The 22,480-nt window shown below is 39.5% G+C and overlaps 1 protein-coding gene across 1 annotated transcript in view; it reads right to left on the bottom strand.

The window, feature by feature from the left end:
- The window catches only part of OBSCN (obscurin, cytoskeletal calmodulin and titin-interacting RhoGEF), a 312,151-nt gene that overhangs the window by 170,868 nt on the left and 118,803 nt on the right, over positions 1-22,480 (bottom strand). The window contains 2 exon segments of the mRNA XM_042782023.1: positions 12,369-12,644; positions 17,857-18,132. Of these exon segments, the coding sequence (XP_042637957.1) occupies positions 12,369-12,644; positions 17,857-18,132 (552 nt within the window).

Below are 22,480 nucleotides of genomic sequence, written 5' to 3'. Positions count from 1 at the left end.
CTATTGAAAATACCATGGCCTGAGTCAGGCACACCTCAGTCTTCAAACTGACATCATCACTCTTCAATACTTTTGTTGTTGTTGTTGTTATTGTTATGTGCCGTTGAGTTGGACCCTACTCATAGTGACCCCTCCTTGGGTTTTCAAGGCAGTATCACTATGGAAGTAGATTGCCCCATCTTCCTTCTGAAGAGTGGCTGGTGGGTTTGAACCACTAGCCTTCTGGTTAGCAGTCAAGTGCCTTAGGCACTACTCTACCAGAGCTCCCTTTAACACTTTAAAGAGGTCTTTTGCAGCAGATTTGTTCAATGCAATGTGTCATTTGATTTCCTGACTGCTGCTTCCGTGGGTTGATTGTGATCCAAGTAAAATTAAATCCTTGACAATCTTTTCTTATTTATCATGATGTCACTTATTGGTCCAGTTGTAAAGAATTTTATTTTCTTTATGATGAGGTTTAATCCATATTGAAGGCTGTAATCTTTGACCTTCACAGTAGCTTCAAGTCTTCTTCACTTTCAGCAAAATTGTGTCTTTTGCATACAGCAGGTGGTTAAACGGGGGGGGGGGGGTCTCCAATCCTGATGTTGCATTCTTCTTCATATAGTCCAGTTTCTCAGATTATTTGCTCAGCATACAGATTGAATAAGTGTGATGAAAGGATACAACCCTGATGCACACCTTTCCTAATTTTAAACCATGCAGTATCCTCTTGCTCTGTTCAAGGGACTGTCTCTTTATTTATGTACAGGTTCCTCATGAGCATGATTAAGTGTCTGGAATTCCCATTTCTCACAATGTTATCCACAAAATTTATTATGATCCACATAGTCAAATGACTTACTATAGTCAATAAAACACAGGTAAACACCTTTCTGGTATTCTTTGCTTCAGCCAAGATCCATCTGATGTTAGCAATGATGCCCTTTGTTCCACATCCTCTCCTAAATTTCTGGCAGTTCCCTGTCAATAAAACTACTGCAACTGTTTTTGAACTATCTTCAGCAAAATTTCACTTGCATGTACTATTAATGATAGTTTTCAATAATTTCTGAACTCCGTTGGATCACCTTTCTTTGGAATGGGCACAAATATGGATCTCTTCTAGCCAGTTGGCCAGGGAGCTGTCTTCCAAACTTCTTGGCATAAAAAAGTGAGCGCTTCCAGAACTGCATCCATTTGTTGAACATCTCAACAGTTAATCTGTCACTTCCTAGAGTTTTGCTAATTCTTTCAGTGCAGCTTGGATTTCTTCCTTCACTGCCATCAGTTCTTGATCATATGCTACATCCTAAAATAGCTGAACATCAACCAATTCTTTTTGTTATAGTGACTGTGTATTCCATTCATCATCTTCTGATGCCTCTGGCATTGTTCAGTATGTTGCCCATAGAATCCTTCAATACTGCAACTTGAGGTATGAATTTTCTCTTCAGTTCTTCCAACTTGACAAAGGCCCAGTGTGGTCTTCCCTTTTGGTTTTCTAACTCTAGGTCTTTGGACATTTCATTATAATACCTTACTTGTCTTCTCAGCTGCCCTTTGAAATCTTCAGTTCAGGTCTTTTAATTCTTCAGTTCTTCCATTTGCTTTAGCTACTTGCGGTAATTAAGGTTGTGTGTCAACCTGGCTAGACCGTGGTTTTGAACGTTTTAACAGTGGATATAATTATTCCCCATCATGTAATCACCCCCATGGTGGAATCTGCTGTGAGGACCCAATTGGCTGAAAGGAAGTTGCCCTTGCAGTGTGGCCTGCTTCCAGTATATATGGAGAAGCTTTGAGAAAAGTCTCTAGCTTCTTGGTACATTTTGGATCCTGCACTTGACCAAGTCTTCATCTCCAGTTCCTGGACTTGAACCAGTGGCCTGCTATATTGTTTCCTGATGTTAAGAATGTGACATTTTTTCTGCCAGTCTTCGGTTTGGTTTGTCAGCCTCAGCATCCAGTAGCTGTGTGAGCTAGAAGATGCCTCCAGCTCCAGTGGGCCCGGAACAAGAGGCAGAGCTGAAGCCTAAGATTGAGGGGCCTTCACCCAGCCCCTAGAGCCAACACTGTGAATTCACATTTCTAGCCTCTTAAACTGTAAAAAAGGAGCGGTGGTGGTGCAGTGCCTAAGGCATTTGACTACTAATCAGAAGGCTGGTGGTTCAAACTCACCAGCCACTCTGCAGAAAGAAGACAGGGCAATCTACTTCCCATAAAGATTTATCACCTTAGAAACCAATAAGGGTCGCTATGAGTTGGAATTAACTTATGGCAGTGGGTTTTTTGGATTTTTTTTAACCATAAAAGAATAAATTCCTGTTTGTTAAACCATCCACTTATGGTCTTCCTATTATAGCAGCCTAGAGAACCAAGACACTACCCTACATTCAGAAGCAACTTTCAGAGTCTCTTCTGACATCCATTTTGGTCTTTTCTTTCTTTCCTGTCTTTTTAATGACGTTTTGCTTTCTTCATGTATGATATACTTGATGTCATCACACAACTCCTCTGGTCTTTGGTCACAGTACTCAATGTATCAAATCTATTCTTCAGATCATCTCTAAATTCAGGTAGGATAAACTCAAGATCATATTTTGGGTCTCATGGACTTGTTTTAATTTTATTCAGCTTCAAATTAAATTTATAAGTAGTTGATGATCTGTTCCACAGTCAGCCCCTGATCTTGAGCTTCTCTATTGTCTGTTTCCACAGATGTAGTTGATTTGATTCCTGTGTATTCCATCCAGTGAGGTCCACATGTATAGTTGCTTTTTATGTTGATGAAAAAGGTATTTGCAATGAATAAGTTGTTGGTCTTACAAAATTCTTTCATGTAACTTCCACAATCATTTCTATCACCAAAGCCACGTTTTCCAACTACCAATATGCTGCTTCTCTGTTTCTAACTTTTGCAATAATTATCAATACATCTTGATTGTAATGTATGATCAATTTCAAACGGCAGAAATAGGTAAAAATCTTCAATTTCTACATCTTTGGCTGTAGTGATTGGTACGTATTTTAGAAAAATAGTAGTATTAACTTTTCTTCCTTGTAGGCATATGGATATTATCCTATCACTAACAGCATGCACTTCAGGATAGAGCTTCAAATGTTCTTTTTGACAGTGAATGCCTCACCTTCCTCTTCAATTTGTAATTTCTAGTAGACCATATGATTGTCTGATTCAAAATGGCCTGTATCATTGTCCATGTCAGCTCGCTACATAACGATATCAAACTTCATGCATTCCATTTCATTTTTACAACATCTAATTTTTCTAGATTCATAATTTGTACATTCCACTTTCTGATTAATGGATATTTGCAACTGTTTCTTCTCGTTTTGAGTCATGCCACACCAGCAAATGAAGGTACAGAAAGCTTTACTCCATCACATCATTAATGTCAACTCTACTCTTCCCCCGTAGTATTGTGAGTGCCTTCTAACCTGAGAGACTCATCTTCTGGCACTATAGCAGACAATGTTTTCTTGCTATTCATAATGTTTTCAATGGCCAATGTCTTCAGAAGTGTACTTGGCCATGTCCTTCTTCCCAATTTGTCTTAGTCTGGAAGCTCCTTTGAAAGATGTCCACCATGGGTGGTGACCCTGCTGGCATTTAAAATACCAATGGCGTAGCTTCCATCATCATAACAACATGTAAGCTACCACAGGACAACAAACTGACAGATGAGTACAGGATTCCATTGTGTAAAAACACCACTATTTAGTTTTCCTTTTCTCCTTGAGGGTCATTTGAACTTTATCTTATTTGGATACTAAGAACAAAGCTGTGGTGAGCATTCCTGTGCAAGTTTTTGGTAAGCATGTGTAACCACTGGTACATATGTAGGCTTGTATTTCACTTTAGTAGATATTGTTAGTTTTCCAAAATGGTCATACCAACTGACAGTCCCACCAGGAGTGTACGAATGTTCCAACTGCTCTTTATACTTTTGTTTTCTGTTTTGCTGAACTTTGCTGTTATTGCTGGGGTGAGATAACACATTGTTGTTTTGATTTGCATCTCTCTAATGGCTAATGACCATGAGCATTTTTCATGTGTTTCTTGATTATCTAAATACCTTCCTTGGTAAAGTGTCTGTTCATATCCTCTGCCTATTTTTTTATTGGATTGTTTGTTTTTGATGTTACGGTGTTGAGGTTTTCATTTTAGAGTTAAGTCTCTTGTCAGATATGTCATTATCAAATATTTTTTCCTAATCTGTATGTTCTCTTTTTACTCTTTTGGGTAAGTCTTTTGATGTGTCTAAGAACTTAATTTTAATTTAGTATATTTGATGTAGTTGATTATATTTATTACATTTCTAATATCGAACCATCCTTGTGTACCTGGTATGAATCCCACATGGTCATGATGTATTATTTTTTTAATATAGTGTTGGATTCTATTGGTTAGGATTTTGTTGGAGAGTTTGCATCTATATTCATGAGGGATATTGGTCTGTAATTTTCTTTTTTAGTGGTGCCTTTGCTTGGCTTCGGTATCAGGGTTATACTTGCTTCATAGAATGAAAGAATGGCCAACAACACCAATGAAAGACACCAACTACAAAATTCAAAATTCTCTGCAACCCCAAACAGGATGAATAAAAGAAATTTACACACATGACTAATCAGAGAAAAAATGCTGGAAACTGAAAACAAAAGAAACTCTTAAAAGCAGCACAGGTAAAAGATTCATGAGGGACTAATTAAATATTTGGCTTCTAATGTTCCAATACTGGAAGCCAAAGACAGTAGAATGTATCTTTCAAATATTTGAAGAAAGTAGCTAGTAAATGGAATTTGATACCTAGACAAAATAACCTTTATTTGAGGACAAAATAAAAATGTTTTTATGAAAACTGAAGAATGTGTCACTAGCAAATCTAAAATGTAAATATTGACAAAAGTGTGTTCATTGAGTAGAAGGAAAATAAAGCCAAAAAGAAGCAAAAGGATGCAGGAAAGATGAAGCATCAGAAAGGATCAATGGTAAATATATGGGTAAATACAGATAAATACTGACAATACAAAATACCAGTAATATGTCCTGTGAGATTAAAAATATATGTAGAATTAAAATTCATGGACAATAACAAAAAAAACAGAAAGGGAGTAAAAGGTCATAGCATTACTGGGGACGTGATAAAAAATAATAATTTATATGAAATTATAATAAGTATATATTTTGAAATCTTTAGGACAACTTTGGTTGTTGAAAATGAAGATGACATGAAGCACTTACTGATAAAGATTAAAGACTACAGTCTGTAGTACAGATTACAATTCAACATAAAGAAAGTTAAAATCCTCACAACTGGAACAATAAGAAGCAACATGATAAATGGAGAAAAGACTGAAATTGTCAAAGATTTCATTTTACTTAAATCCACAATCAACACTCATGAAAGCAGCAGTCAAGAAATCAAACATCGTATTGCACTGCATAAATCTGCTGCAAAAGACTCTTTAAATGTTGCCGAGCAAAGATGTCACTTTGAAGACTGTTGTTGTTGTTTTCAATCACCTCATATGCATGTGAAAGCTTGACAATGAATAAGGAAAACCGAAGAAGAGTTGATGCTTTTGAATTGTGGTGTTGGCAAAGAATACTGAAAATACGATGGAATGCCAGAATGAGCAAATCTGTCCTGGAGGAAGTACAGCCAGAATGCTCCTTGGAAGTGAGAATGGCTAGACTTCGTCTCACCTATTTTGGTCATGTTGTCAGAAGGGACCATTCCCAGGAGAAGGATATCATGCTTGGTAAAGTGAAGTGTTTTGTTCTGCTGTACACAGGGTTACTGTGAGTCAGAGGTGACTCAACAGCACCTAACAACAGCAGGACAACTTCTAAAATAATAGCAAAAGAAAGCATAACAAACTAACAGAAGGAAAAATAGAATAATAAAACACTGGATTAATCCAAAAGAAAGCAATAAATAAGAGAAAAGATTTACCAAATAGAAAACAAATATGAAGCTGATAGGCATAAACCTATTTATTTAAGCTATTTTTATTAAGTATAAATGGACTAAATCTTTCAATTAAAGGTAAATAGCAGCAGATTGGGTTTAAAAAAAAAAAGAATTATAACACTACTATATGCTATTTACAAATAATAAACCTTAAGTATAAGAAGACAGAAAAGCATAGACCTTAAAACCAGCTGGATTACTAGACATAAAGAGGGATATTTCATAATAAGTACAGGGTCAATCCACCAAAAATAAACGACTCTGTATTTATTTACTATTGTTAAGTGCCACTGAGTCATAGCCCCGACTCCTGATGACCCCGTGCACAACTAAACAAAGCACTGCCCAGTCCTGTGCCATCCCCATGATAGGCTGTGGATTAGATAATTGTGTGCTATAAGATTTTCGTTGACTGGTGTTCAGAAGTATATTGCTAGACCTTTATTTCTAGTCCATCTTAGTCTGGAAGCTCCACTGAAACCTGTTTAGCATCTTAGCAACATGCAAGCCTGAAATTGAACCCAGGTCTCCTTCATGGAAGGGGAGAATTCTACCACTGAACCATTCTAAATTTGAAGGGTTTGAATTACACAGCTTTCAAATCTGACAGAAAGGACAAACTGACCAATGTGCAACCAGTGAGACTTCATCATATCTCTCTCCATAATTAATAGCATTAGCAAACAAAAATCAGTGTTTAGAAGATGGAAAAACATCACTGTAAAAGATTTAATTGCTATATAGAAAACGTTCAAGCCAACAACAGAATATAAAACCTTTTGTTAAATATAAAAGATCTGAAATCATTCAAAGTATATTTTTTCCATTGTGGAATAAAGCTAAAATTTGAAAGTAAAATGATAACTCAAAACTCTATTTGGAAATTAAGCAATCCACAAACCAAAGAAAATAACTGTCTTAGCTAACTAGTGCTGCTGTATCAGAAACACTACAGGTGGATGGTTTCAACAACAAATTTATTTTCTCACAGCTAAAGAAGCTAGGCACTTGACTGCTCACCAGAAGGCTGGCGGCTCAAACCCACCAGCCACTCCTCGGAAGGAAGGTTGGGCAATCCTACTTCCGTAGTGATACTGCCTCGGAAACCCAAGGAGGGGTCGCTATGAGTCGGGGTCGACTCGATGGCAAACAACAACAACAACAACAAAGAAGCTTGTTGTTGTTGTTATGTGCCGTCGAGTCGGCCCCGACTCATAGCGACCCCTCCTTGGGTTTCCGAGGCAGTATCACTACGGAAGTAGGAATGCCCAACCTTCCTTCCGAGGAGTGGCTGGTGGGTTTGAGCCGCCAGCCTTCTGGTGAGCAGTCAAGTGCTTTAGCCACTATGCTAATCTGAACTCCTACAAAGAAGCTAGAAGTCTGAATTCAGAGTGTTGGCTCTAGGAGAACACTTTCTTTTTCTGTCGACTCTGAAGGAAGGGCCTTGTCTCTTCAGCTTCTGCTTCCTGGTTCCTTAGAAATCTTCATGTGTCTTGTCATCTCTCTTAACCCATCTCTGCTTCTGCTCACTTGTTAATCTCCTTTTATATTTCAAAAGAGATCGCTGAAGATACACTTTACACTAATCCTGCCTCATTAACATAACAAAGACAACATGTTCTGAAATGGGATTATAGCCACAGGCAAATATAACACATACTTTGGAGGCACATAATTCAACCTATAACAATAACAAACAGGAAATTAGAAAATATTTTTAACTTAAAGATACTGGAAATATAACACAAAACTCTTAAAGTAGTGCAGCTAAGGTACTAAAAAGAAAATTCCTACTCTTAAGTGCATAAGTAGATGAAGAGAAAGACTGAAAAACAATGATTTAAGTATCCAATTTAAGAAATAGGAAAAACAAAAGATTAGATTAAAAGAAAGCAAAAGGAAAGAAATAATAAAGGTGAAAGAAGAAATCAGTTAAATAGAAAAAAAATGTGCAGTAGGTGGGAAAAAAAAGCAATGAAACCACACATTGGTTCTCTGAAAATACTCACATAAAAATGAATAAAAAGAAAATACCCATATAATTGATATGCCTTGAGCAAAAATTATCTGAGACACAGAGAAAAGAACAAAAGAAAGCAGTCAGGAAATAAAGAAAGGCAGGAAAGATTACCAATGTCGGGAGTGAAAGGGGAAAATGCGAGATTACTAATAGGTACTTTACAGATCATGTATTTTGTCTATGATGACAGAAAAAGTGGCATCAACTACTGGTAATGGTTGCACAACTTGACTACTGAAACTGATATCTTGAAGCTGGGTGGGAGGCTTGGGAGAAGGGGAAGAAAAGGCAAAATGGCAAACAGCCACATACATACACACACACACACACAAAATGGCTACACCTATTCATATTACATAGCTTCAAATAAACATCCCATAGTTTCAAAGTTTAGAGTCTTGGCTTCATGGGCCTGTCCAGTCAATTGGCCTAATATTGTTTTAGAGTATCTGTCTGCCTACTAGTTCAAGGAATAGTGTCTGAGGTCTTAAGAGCTTTCCAATAGCCACCAGAGATACAACAATTGGTCTCTGTTTGCCTGGTGCAACAGGAATCAGAAAAGGAAATGGAGTGCAAGAGTAATTGTCTCCATGATGTGGATGGTGCCTGTCTACCAATACTCAACATTTTGATGGAGGACCCAATAGATGGATCTTAATCAATAAGAGGAAAAATGTGGAACAGAAGTTCAAATTCTTATTAAAAACTAGACTTACTGAATACGTTAAGACTGAAGGAACCTCCAAGTGTATTGTTGGAAACAATTTATGAGCTTTGAACCAAAAACTATCCCATGAAGTCATCTTTAAACTGAAAAAATAACTTATCTCATTTAATAAACGGTGTTCACTTTAAGCATTGTGCTTATCTCTATGAGATCAAACAGACAACAGTAACTTTAAAATGCAAATGGGAACTTAAAGGGGCAGAAAGTCTAAGGTAATGGTGGTGAAACAATATGGGCAGAGATAGGGAGAATGGTGACACAATATGAAGTCTGTAACCATTGCTGCAAAACAAAGAACTTCAACCTAAACTTGACATGTTATGTAAAAATTACCTCACAATAGATCACAGATTTGAATGTAAAATGTAAAACCTTTAGAAGAAAATCTTTGACACCTAGGATTGGGTGAAGGGTTCTTAGACATGACACTAAAAACACAATCCATCAAAGAAAAAAAAATCAATAATCTGGATTTCATCAATTTTGCCCTATGAAAGACATTTTAAGAGGATCCAAAGATAAGCTACACTATTGCCCCTACCCACCCTTCAGGTCTGGTTCTGAACTCACTCTTGCAGTTTCCTGAAAAACAATAGATAAACATATGGGATGAACATTTACATCAGGTAGATACACTCCTTGGAACAATCAATCATGGGAGAACAGAAGGGCAGTGTTTGGACAAGGAGACAGCTGGGGGTGGGAGGGAGTGCACAGGAAAGAAAGACACAGGGAAGCAGTAACTACAAAGAGGAAGTGGGAAGAAAGCTGTTACATTTGTGGAGAATGGCAGTCAATGTCCTGAGACAAAATGTGTATGAACGGCTATACGGAAAATGAATTTGCTCTGTAAAGTTTCACCCAAATCACAATAAAAATTAAACAAGAAAGAGATAAACTACAGACTAAAAGTATTTGCAAAGAACATGTTCTGACAAGGGGCTGGTTACCTAGAAATATAAAGAATTTACAAAATCCAAGAGAACTCCAAATAATACAAATAGAAAATGAGCCAAAGATATGAAGACATTTCTCACCAAAGCAGATATATAGATGGCAAATGAATATATGAAAAAGATGTTCAACATTAACTAAGCCACAATGACATATCTGACACAGTCTTAGAACAGTGAAAAAAAATGGTGATGAAACCAAATATACAAGAGAAAACAAAGAAACTGGATCTGTCAAACAACGTTGGTAGAAATATAAAATGGTACAACCAGTCTGGAAGAAAGTGAAAACAAAAAAAACAAAAGAACGTTTGTCTTCAAGTTGATTCCAAGTAATGGCAACCCCATGCTTTACAAAGCAGAACTGTTCTGCAGAGTTTTACTGGCTGTAACCTCTACGGAAGCAGTTTGCCAGGACTTTCTTCCTCAGAGCTTCTAGGTGGGTTTGAATTGCCAACCTTTAGGTTAACAAACTGCTTGTATGACCCAGGAACCTGAGAAAAGAGTAAGGCAATTAAAAAAAATAAAAAAAAAGCTGTATAGCCAGAATGTTCCTTAGAAGCAAGAATGGCCAGATGTCAAAATGGACCAGTCCCTCGAGAAGGATATCATACTTGCTAAAGTAGAGGATCAGCGAAAAAGAGGAAGACCCTCAATGAGATGACTGACACATTGATTGCAACGATAGGCTCAAGAATAGCAACATCTGTAAGGATAGTGCAGGACCAGTCAATGTTTCATGAATCAGAAACGACTCAACAGCACCTAACAACAACAACAAACATATACTTACTATGTGTTGTTGTGTGTTGTCAAGCCTGATTAGAATCCTAGCTAACCCCATTGCATTTTCTGGTGGCATAGTGCCCAGGCATTTGACTGCTAACCAGAAGCCTGGTGGTTCAAACCCACCAGCCACTCCTCAGAAGGAAGACTGGGCAATCTACTTCTGAAGTGATACCGCCTCGGAAACCAAGGAGGGGTCACTATAAGTTGGATCCGACTTGATAACAGTGAGGTTTTTTTTTTTTTTTTTCCGTTAATCTTTATGGGAGCAGTTCTCCTGGTCGTTCTCCCATGCAGCCACTGGGTGGGTCTGAACCACCAACCTTTCAGTCAGCAACCTAGCACTTAACCATTGTCTCACCAGGGCTCCTTACATTTACCATAGAACCCAGTAATCACACCCCTGGGGTTCTATCCCAGAGAAATGACAGTTTCTATCTGTACACTACTGTTCATAGCAGATTTATTCTAACAGCCCAAAACTGGAAACAATGAAGATGTCTCTGAAATGTGGAATCACATTTGGCCTTTGTTCCCTGTCCTTTCAAACCAGACCAACACCTGTGGCACAATGAGTTCCTTTGTTTGGCCCTTTGTCCTTGATTTTTGTAAAAACAACTTGTGGGATTTCCTGGCTATTTGGCTACCCATGAAAATGTGTTACTTTTGCCTTTTCTGGCTAGCTGCCCCCTCCCTAGCCTTGTAATTGACAAGGTTACTGACAAGGAAGATCACCCAGTAACTGACAAGGACCAAGTGCCCAGTTTGGCTGAGGAGCTCCACCTAGTAATTGACAAGGAGCCTACACTGATAGCTGACAGAAGACTGGTTTATAAAAAGCCCTGGAACACTGAGGCTCGATAGGGCTTTCAGGTTGAGGAGAGCTGGGAGAGGGATGGTGCTGAGGCCCTGAGCTAGAAACAATCCCAGACCCAGTTAAGAGATGAAGAGCTGTATAGGGCAGAGCTGGACTGATTCAGAGCTGGCCCTGTCAAAGAGCGACAGTGGCAGCCAGCAAAAGCAGAGATGAACAGAGCTGAGAACTTCACTGATAAAGAAATGAGCTGACAGAACAGAGCAGAGCTGCCCTGAATGAAGGAATAACTGTTTAAGAGATGCACTAGCAGGGGCATTTCTGCTCCAGAAAGTTGTCATGGAACATTTCCTGGTTGAGGAGTTTCCTGGTTGGCGAGAGTGAACATCTGCTCTTGGAAGGGTAAGCATGTCCCTGGATATATTGAGGCCCCAGGTCCTCTTTCAAACCTTGCCCTGTACATTTCTTCATTTATATCCCTCTCTGTTAAAGTTGTTATCGCAGGTATGGTGTTCTGGTGAATTCTATGAGTCATTCTAGGGAATTACCAGATCTAAAGGAGTGGTGGGGCTAGCTTGCCTGAGTGCAGAGAGTTGTATGGAATTCTGTGATTTTGGCACATTTACTTAGAACCAAGTGACTAGGGATACAAGACCCAGTCCTGAGTGGTTAGGGATTAGATAGATGAGCTATATGGGCAGTTAGGGTATGAACTGGCCAGGGAAGGGAAGCTGAGATTTTCAAATGACACATGTGGAAAGAGATCTATAAAACACCACACCTGGCCTCAAAGGTGGATGATCTTAGTCTCCCTGGACTGGTTTGCACAGTTGGCACTGTGAGCAGTAAAGAACCACTGACTGAAAATACCAATATATTTCAACAGGTGAACAGTTAAACTGTAGTATCTCTATGCCACAAAATACTACTCACAATGAAAACAAAAGTAAAAACACAAAAATCACTTTATAAAGGGCCTAGTAACATATGCCTAATGCTACTATTTGAACACTTTTGTGAGGAAGCAGGCCTGAAAGGCACTTCTTCCCAACTACTGCCTGTCATGGTCCTCAGGAAGAAACAAAGAACCCACCTGTGACATCCAGGTAGAAGGAGACCTTCTGGCCCCCGGCCTCACAGCTGTACTCTCCAGCATCTGCCTTGCCTGCCTGCTGCACCACCAGCTGCCGCCCACAGCCAGTGGCCTCCATACGCATCTTCGAGCTTGCACTCAGCTTCTTCCCATCCTTGTACCAAGCAACCTCCGTCTGGGCCTTGGCCACTTCACAGCTCAGCGTGGCGGGGGACCCAGCCTCGGCCTGCACTTTGCTATGTGCTGGCTGTTCCTTGGCAAACACCGCCATGGGCTCTGGGGATAAGGAGGGATACACAATCAGAAACACCATCTTAATCAGGAAACAGCACTGAGCAAAAGCCTGCATGAAAGCTTGGACATCCAGAAACTCTCTAGGCTCTGCCTCTAGCTTTGTGGCCTGGAGAAACCCCAGGCCTTTCTGAACAAGTCACTGCAGTGCATTTATACCTCCTGCCACTGATGGCATGTGGGGTGTTTCTGGAATGACAATTTGTGAGACTGTTCCTGTCCACACATTGCTCTAGGACAGGACTGGTGGATCAGGATGACAATGCACCTTTACCCTGGCCAGATGATGCCAGTGTTTTCCAAAATACAATGCCAGGAACATTCCCACCAGCAGTGCAGGGGAGTTCCTGGTGCTCCACTGTTGAGCCTCCTCTTAGTACATCAGATGTGTTAACTCCTGCCTATCTGCTGGGCATGTGGCTCTCCCACCCCATGATTTTGTGTGCATTATTCTGACAACTGTTACAGCGGAGCCCCTTTTCCAAGTTTATTGGCCAATTCTGTTTCCTTTCCTTGGTGTCACTTTTCAAGTCTTTACCCAGTTTTCTTTTTCATATTCAATTTGGGAGCTCTTTATGAATTTGGAGGCCCTGGTGGCACAAACAATTTGCACTTGCTACTAACCAGAAAGTTGAAGGCTGAAACCCACTCAGCAGAGCCACAAAAGTCCTATCAATCTACCTCTGTAAGATTAAAAAACAACAAAAACTCATCACCATCAAGTCTATTCTGACTCATTGCAAGCCTATACAACAGTAGAACTGCTCCCTAGGGTTTCTAAGGCTCCCAATAAATCTTTACAGAAACAAACTGCCACATTTTTCTCCTGCAGAGCAACTGGTGGGTTCGAACTGCCAACATTTCAGTTAGCAGCCTGGAACCATTAAAAACCCTATGGAGCAGTTCAACTCTGTAACACATAAGGTGCCATAGTCGTAACTGACTCAATGGCAATGGGTTTGGATATATATGTGTGTGTTGTTGTTAGATGCCATTGAGCTGGTTTCAACTCAGTGACCTTATGTACAAGAGAACAAAACACTGCTTGGTCCTGTACCATCCGCGCTCAAGCCCATCATCAGATCTACTGTGTGAATCCATGCCATTGAGGGTCTTCCCCTTTTTGGGTGATTCTCTGCTTTACCAAGCATGATATCCTTCTCCAGGGAATGGTCCCTTTTGATAACATGACCAAAGTACGAGAAACAAAGTTTGACCATTCTTGTTTCATATAATATATATACTGGAGTGTTGACAGTTAAGTGTGCTATAAATATATTCCCTATCTGTATGGTTTGCCATTAAACTCTTTTATGATGTCTTCTGATGAATGAAAGTCAAATATATTTATCTTGTTCTTTAGGGTTGGTACAGTTTACATCCTCTTTAAGATAACCTGTTTAAGAAATCTTCCCCGACCTGAAAGTCATTAAATAGTCTATATTATCATCTAAGAGCTTTATGGTCCCACCTTTTACATTGAGGTCTCCAGTCACCTGGAGTTTATTTTCATGTGTGGTATGATGTAACAGTTCAACTTTACATATTTTACATATGGTTAAATGGTTCAAGCACCATTTATGAAAAGGCTACCCTTTCTGCACTCCTTGCACAGACTCTGCAATTTAAAAAAAAAAAAAAGGGGGGGTGTGTGTGTGGGAATCCACTTACTCACGGGTCTGTTTCAGAGATCACCATTCTATTCCTTTGTTCTGTTTATCTGCCCCTGCATTGAGACCCTGTTGTCTTAACTACTTTATAAGTCTTGGTATCTGGTAGAAAAAAATGTTCTCACTTCATTCTTCTTCAGGAGTGCATTGCCTATACTTAGCACACCAATTTCAACAATCCCACCACCACCACCACTCAAAGAGATCTTTTCTTTGGACCTTGACTGGGAATAAACATCTTTGAAGCTTCCATGGATTTTTCTTTACTACCTCTCAAAAACATTTAATACTTTTCCACACAGGAACCTTAAATATTTTCATTAGACTTGAAATTAGATACATGATACTTTTGATGCTATTGTAAATCTTTTAAATTTCATTTTCCAACTTTTTATACAGATATAGGGGAGCTCTGGTAGCATAGTGCCTAAGGCATTTGACTGCTAACCAGAAGGCTGGCAGTTCAAACCCACCAGCCACTCCTCGGAAGGAAGATTGGGCAATCTACTTCCATAGTGATACTGCCTCGGCAACCCAAGGAGGGGTCGCTATGAGTCGGGTCCGACTCGACGGCACATAACAACAACAACAACAACAATACAGATATAGAACTGTTCCTATTTTTGATTTTTCATAAACAGTAATCTTTCCTGACTTTCTTACTAACTCTATAATTGATGTTTTGGATTTTCTGAATTGATAACAATATAACTTGGGAATGCCACTTTTATCTTTTCCAACATTTATACCTTTGGTTTTATCAGTAAGTATTGTGTTGTACAAGCCACCATCCTTGTATTGTTCGGATTTCAGTTGGAAAGCTTACAAAGACTCAAGGGTTTTAATGTAAACTGGTGTTTTCTGTAGTACTCTTTTTCAAATGTTAAAAGTATGCTTTTATTTCCAGTTTGATAAGAGTTTTTATCATGAATTTATCCTAACGTTGATCAAATGTCTGTTGTGCATCCATGATGTCAAATTTTATCACTTTTTTTCTATAGCTATTGAGATAATTATATGGCTTTTCTTAAGCTGCTAATGCCATGGATAATATTGATTTTCTAATGCTAAACCAACCTTGCATTCTATGGCCTTGGTCATAATGTATTATGCTTTTAATATATTGCAGGATTCACTTTGCCAATATTTGGTTTAGGATTTTAACCTTGAAATCCTTAAGAGATTGGCCTGTAATTTTAATTCTTCAGAGTTTCCTTGACAGACTTTTTATCGAGGTCATGCTCACTACGTAAAATGACTTACAGGAGATTGTCTTCTTTTTCTCTCCTCTAGAAGATTCTCCATAAACTTGGAAAAATTTACTCCCTGAATATATGGCAGAACTTATCAGTTAAGCAATCTTGGATTAGATTTTGCTTGTGAGGAAAAAAAAAAAACCTATTACTAATTACGTATCTTTAAAGATTTGTACTTACTTAGGTTATCTGTCTCTTCCTGAGAAAGATTTGATATACTTTTCTAGGAATTGATTCAGTTTTTCAAAACTTTTAGAAATTTATTGGCATAAAATAATTTGTAATATTCTCTTATAAAAATATTTCAAAAAGATACAGTCCTGGTTTGCTTGTATCTTTATGAACTCACTCACAAGCATTATATACTGATAAAATACCAAAATGTTAAGTGTCTGATGGAGTAGTGATTAAGGCATTTGGTTGCCAACCAAAAGACTGAAAACCACCCGCCCCAGGGGAGAAAGATGAGGCAGTCCACTTCCTTAAAGATGGACACCCTTGGAAACCGTATGGGGCAGTTCTACTCTGTCCTCCAACTCACTGCCATGGAGTTGTTTCCAACTCATAGAGACTCCCGGAAGTAGATCCCCTGGTTTTTCTTTCAGAAGGAGATGCCCCATTTTCCTTCCATGGAGTGGCTGGTTGGTTTGAACCGCTGACCTACCAGTTAGCAGTCAAGTGCCTTATCCACTATACCACCAGAGCTCCTACTCTGTCCTTTGAAGAAAGAAAGAAAAAAAAAAGCCTCAATTACACCTGGTTTACCAGCCACTCCTCGGAAGGAAGGTTGGGCAATCCTACTTCCGTAGTGATACTGCCTCGGAAACCCAAGGAAGGGTCGCTATGAGTCGGGGCCAACTCAACGGCAAACAACAACAACAACAAGTATTTCATTTGGTTAAATATTGGCATCTACTGGTCAAATGTGGAACTGCAGACACCCAATTGACGCTATGAATCCTCAACAAAATAATCATAAAGTTCTTTCTTAGATTTCTCTATGAACCAGTTAGTGGCTTACAGACACATACTTATCTTTGAGGAATTCTATGAAATAAATACTGCTTTACCAGTCAGGGGCTGCTACCACAGTAATTAATCATTAACAAGGCATGTTGATATGGCAGAAGCTACTTATTCTTTTCCATTCCTAAAGATGTATGTCCAAACCCAAGGGATATTTCACACAGAATGTTTTAACTTAAGGAAAAGGGAAAACATGATTTTCTTTAAAAAGAAACCCCAAATCTCACAGCAGCATGTCTATCAATTCTCAGTTCATTTACTTTGCACACCTCCAACATGTCAATCTGGATTTTGTGCATATATGCACAGAGGGTTTCCACATCCACGTCAAAGGAAAGCAACAGTGGCCAAAGCACCCAAACTGTGATGGTGCAAAAATAAGCCTTGAGATAATGCCAGGATGACTGGGTAGCTGAAGTCTCCCCTCTCCTGCTTCAATGAGATTCAAACATCTCTCGCCTGGTGGGACCCCCAAGACCATGGCCCTGGGATATACTTTGGGCCTGGGATAGGACTCACTCCCAAGGACTGGCTCTCAGCCCAACAGTAGATTTACATGCAGAACACTCAACCTAGGGCGATGCACCCACTCACTCTACAGAGATACACTTCTTGGAGCAATCGGCCATGGGGCACCAGAGGGGAAGCATTCACATGGAAGGAAAGCTGGACAGACAGGAGTGCATAATTAAGAAGGGCACGGGATGGGGAAGTCACAGGGAAGGGAGAGGAGGAGAGTGGGTTAGGGTTGGGGATGGTAATCAGGGAGTAAAACAAAATGTACATGAATTGTTGAATGTAAAACAAACTCTGCTCAGTAAATTTGCACCCAAAGCACAATTTAAAACAAAAAAATCTCTCGCTAGGGAGAAGCCCTATGAGGTGCTGACTGAAGGTGTGTGCAAGCTGCCAGAAGGATATTCACATTTCAGAGGTGAAGATGCCCAAGCACCAGACAGATGGAGAGTCCTAGAAACCAGAGACAAAGGCTCTTTGGGTATCGGCTGGGAACATGTGACTATCCATTCCTGCCTGAAGCCCACCTGAGGGGAAGCATAGCACCTCTCCCTTTAGTATACTCCCTTCCAAGACAGCCTCCTGGTTCCCAACCATAGGTAGGGATATGAAATGGTAAGAGGATGGGAGACAAGAAAATAAGAGGTCCAAGGACAGAGTACACCAGGGCCCATCAAAGTGATAACTCAGTCCTATCATCTTCCTCAAGCAAGGCTTATGGTCACCCACCTGTGACAGCCAGGCGGAAGGAAACCTTCTGGCCTCCGGCCTCACAGATGTACTCCCCAGCATCTGCCTTGCTCGCCTGCTGCACAACAAGATGCCGCCTGCAGCCTGTGGCCTCCATGCGCATCCTGGAGCTCGCACTTAGCTTCTTCCCATCTTTGTACCACACCACCTCTGTCTGATCTTGGGCCACCTCACAGCTCAGAGTGGTGCTGGTCCCCGCTTCAGCCTGTACCTCACTCTGTGCCAGCTGTTCCTTGGCAAACACTGCTACGGGCTCTGAAGACAGGTAGGGACACACAGTCAGAGACACAAGCCTGGTACCAACCAGCTTCCCAGACAACAAAGCATGAGAGTTTTAATAAATATCCCATTGAGTCCAGTGGTATTGTATATTCTGTGGGCTAATAATTAGACTTGAGTTCAGAAACACAAGGATGCAGTAAGTAAGTGTATAGTTTAAGTAAGTATATAGTTTGGGCATAGCCTCTATCAAGAGCAATTTTTCAGATTGAGGAAGGTGGGTGAGGCTGTTTCAGACTCTATAACTGGTGATTTACTGTCCTTACAACATGACAATCAGCACTGGATGGGTGTCACCCTCTTGTTCGTGAATGTATCTCTACTCTGGGGCACGTTGGAATTTCCTCCATAAAGTTACTCCACGTATTTAAAAAGGTGTAACTGACCCGTAGGAGCTTGGGTAGCATAGTGCCTAAGGCACTTGACTGCTAACCAGAAGGCTGGCGGTTCAAATGCATCAGTCTCCTTGGAAGGAAGGTTGGGCAATCTACTTCTGTAATGATACTGCCTCAGAAACCCAAGGAGGGGTCTCTATGAATCAGGTCAGACTCGACAGCACATAACAACAACAACAACAACAACTGACACGTAGTAAAGTGCTAGCTGTGGTTTTACAGCTCAGGGATATTTATGTATGTAAACCCTCAGTAACCAACACATATATCAAATATAGATGTTTCTACTCCCCAATCACAACTTCATCCTCCTAAAGGTAACTATCATCCTGATTTCTCTCACCATAAATTACTGTTGCCTGTTATTTAATTTCACATAAATTGAACCATGCATTAGATACTTTTGTGTCTGGTTTCTTTTACTAAATATAATGTCTATAAGATTTATCCATGTTATTGGATGTAGCTGTCATTTCACTTTCTATTATTGTATAGAATGCTACTGCATGAATAGATAACAATTTAGTTTTCCTTTCTCAATGAGGGTCATTTGGGTTGTTTCTAATTTGGATATGTCATTAGTAAAGTTTCTATGAGCTTCTTGTACACATCTTTGGTGGGCATGTGTAACTGCTGGCACATAGTGAGGCCTGTGTTTGGCTTTAGTAGATATTGCCAAACAGTTTTCAAAAATGGTTGTATTAACATATAGTCCCACCAGAAGCATGTGATAGTTCTAATGCTATACATCCTTACCAACACATAATACTATAAAATTGAATTTTTGAGGCCCAAGTCCACAGTGAGACAGGACCATGGAAAATTGAGTCCCACACTCTACTTGTTTCCCCTCAAGATGTCTGATGAGTTCTAAAACTGCACAGAGGAGCCCTGAGAGTGCAATGGTTGAGCACTTGGCTGCTAAAGCTTCCAAGGATGAGGAGCTTAGAAGCCGACCTGAAAACTTCTAGAAAGCTGAGAGGAATTTTCAGCATCTTTGCCCAGGATCAAAGGTGAACCAGAGATGGATGACCCCTACCAAAAGTGCAGTGAAGCTCAGTCCCAAAATGGATTAAGGCACTATCTGCCTGGCAAAAGGAAGAGGGAATCCTCTCTAGAATAAGATCACATCATCCATACTCAACAATTACTAACATACAATGTCTGAAAGTAAACTGGAAGCTTGCAGGCATGCCAAAGACGGGAACAAAGATGAAAGAAAGAAAAAGAGAGGAAATATCAGGTGATCCAGTATTAAATTTGTTAGATAACAAATCAAACAAAAATTTTCATTAGAAAATTAGATACTATTAAAAATCAAGAATTTATTGTTTGGGAAGCAATGAGTTGCTATGTATGGTGATGGGAAATTTGGCATCAATTAAGGGTAATGGTTGCACAACATGACTAATGTAACTGATGTCAATAGAATTGTACACTTGACAAAGATTGAACTGTCAATTGTTGTGTTACATATATCTTTATGATGACAATAACAAGAAGAGCAGCTGCTGATTCTGCTTCTGTACAAACAAATACTTTACGGGTTTGTTTTCTTATTTGGAAGTTTAAGGCCATGGTTTCATGGGATATCCCAGTCAATGAGCCTCAAATTGTTTTTACTGTTTCTATTCTATCTCCTAGTTCCTTACATAGTTCCTTCAGTATTAAAAGCATGCAAGAAGCCATCTAAGGTACTATTGGTCTCTACTTGCCTGCAGCAGCAAAGAAATATGGAGAGACAAGAATAGGAGAAAGAACTGGAATGTATGTCTTATTGCCTCCATGAACAACTACCTCTTTTGCCATGAAATCAGAAAAGGATGGTGTTGGGCTACCATTACTGAACATTTTGATCAAAGATTCTATAGAAGAATCCTGATCAAATGGGGGGAAATGTGGAATAGAACATCAAGTTTTCAAGGAATCCAGAATTTCTGTAGCAATGGAGACTAGATGAACCCCTCAAAACTACTGCCCTGAGACAATCTTTAAACCTTAAACAAAAAATATCCCCTTACAGTCTTCTTTAAACCAAAAAATGTAGTTGCACGCCGTCAAGTCGGATCAGACTCATAACAACCCCTCCTTGGGTTTCCGAGGTGGTATCACTACAGAAGTATATTGTCCAACCTTCCTTCCGAGGAGTGGCTGGTAGGTTTGAACTGCCAGCCTTCTGGGTAGCAGTCAAGTGCCTCAGGCACTATGTTAATTTAATTTGTAAAAAAAAAAGTATGCCTTGAGAATTGTGCTTTCTTAAAGAATTATCTATATGTGATCAAATTGACAACAGCAACTCAAAAGGCTATATGAAAAGTTTAGGGGGCAGTGAGTTTATGTTAATTGCTGTTGGAATAATTTGAAAAAGAATAATGACAAAGGATACACAACATTATCCATGAAAGTAATTGATATAACTGAATTATACATGTAGAATTGTTAAACTGATACACATTTTGCTGTGCATATTTTCACCAAAAACATATAATATTAATCTTTTAAAAGAAAGAAAAAGAGGAACAAAACAATTAATCAAGGGTAAGTTCTCAAACATGAAAATACAGTAACTAAAATAATTACACTACCAACAGGAGAGACAGCAGGTGACATTCAGGGGGACACACAATTAGTGAATTCAAAGAAAGATAGATAGAAAACACCCAGACTAAAGCAGAAACAGAGGAAAAGAAGTGATTAAAAGAAGGGAGGAGGGAAGAGGAAGAGTGGGGAAAAAGGAGGGAGGGAAAGGAAAAACTCAACAAAAGCAAATATTAGCTCTGAAAAAAGGATAATAAAATTGCGATTAATGACATGAATCTAGTCAGAATGTTTAAAGAAAAAGAAGACAGAGAGGGAGGGAAAGCACACATTGACCAACGTGAGGAATGAAGGAGGGGACAATGCTAAAGAGCTGACGGATATTTAAAACACACATCATCTGCATAATTATTGCAGCTTGATAAAGGGTTTAAAGAAATACATTTAAAAATTAAAAAGGCAAGAGAAAATAACGAACCTCCCCTAAACCTCACATCTTGTGTAGAAATTAACTCACACTGGATCATAGATTTAAAAGAAAATGTGAAACTATGAAAGGTTTAGAAGAAAATATGGAGGATAATCTTTGGAATCTAGGACTGGGTAAAGAGTTCTTAGACATGACAATAAAAGCACAATCTGTGAAGGAGAAATAGAGGAACTTCGCCAAAATTGAAACCTTCAGCTCCATGAAAGGTCCTGTTAAGAGAATCAAAGATGAGCTAGAGACTGGGAGAAAATATCTGCAAACAACATACCTGACAAAGGATTAGTATGTAGACTATATAAAGAACCCACAGAACTCAACAGTTAAAAAGATATATATCAAAATAGAAAATAAGCTAAAGAAATGAAGAGACTGTTCACCAAAGAAGACATACAGAAAAGAAATACACAAATGCAACTCAATGCAACACACTACCATGGAGTTGGATCAACTCATAGTGACCCCTCCTTGGATTTCCGAGGTGGTATCACTACAGAAGTAGATTGCCCAACCTTCCTTCTGGGAGTAGCTGGTGGGTTTGAACCGCCAGCCTTCTGGTTAACAATCAAATGCCTTAGGCACTACACCACTAAAGCTCCCAGGAGAAAAGAAATACACCACATGAAAGAAGTTCAACATCATTAAACCAAAGCAAACTCACTGCCGTTGAGTCAAATCCGACTCATAGAGACCTCTCCTTGGGATTTCCAAGGCAGTATCTCTACAGAAGTGTTAGGAAAATGTAAATTAAATCGCAATGAGGTACCCCTACATACTCATTGGGAGCTCTGGTAGCATAGTGGCTAAGACACTTCCTGCTAACCAGACGGCTGGCAGTTCAAACCCACCAGCCACTCCTCAGAAGGAAGGTTGAGCAATCCTACTTCCGTAGTGATACTGCCTC

The sequence above is a fragment of the Orycteropus afer genome, unplaced genomic scaffold (genome assembly GCF_000298275.1).
Source record: "Orycteropus afer afer isolate SDZICR_OR568_19922 unplaced genomic scaffold, OryAfe1.0 scaffold00219, whole genome shotgun sequence".
Classification (NCBI taxonomy): Eukaryota; Metazoa; Chordata; class Mammalia; order Tubulidentata; family Orycteropodidae; genus Orycteropus; species Orycteropus afer.
Note: the sequence above shows the minus strand (reverse complement) of the source record. Positions and strands in the feature narration are given on the sequence as shown.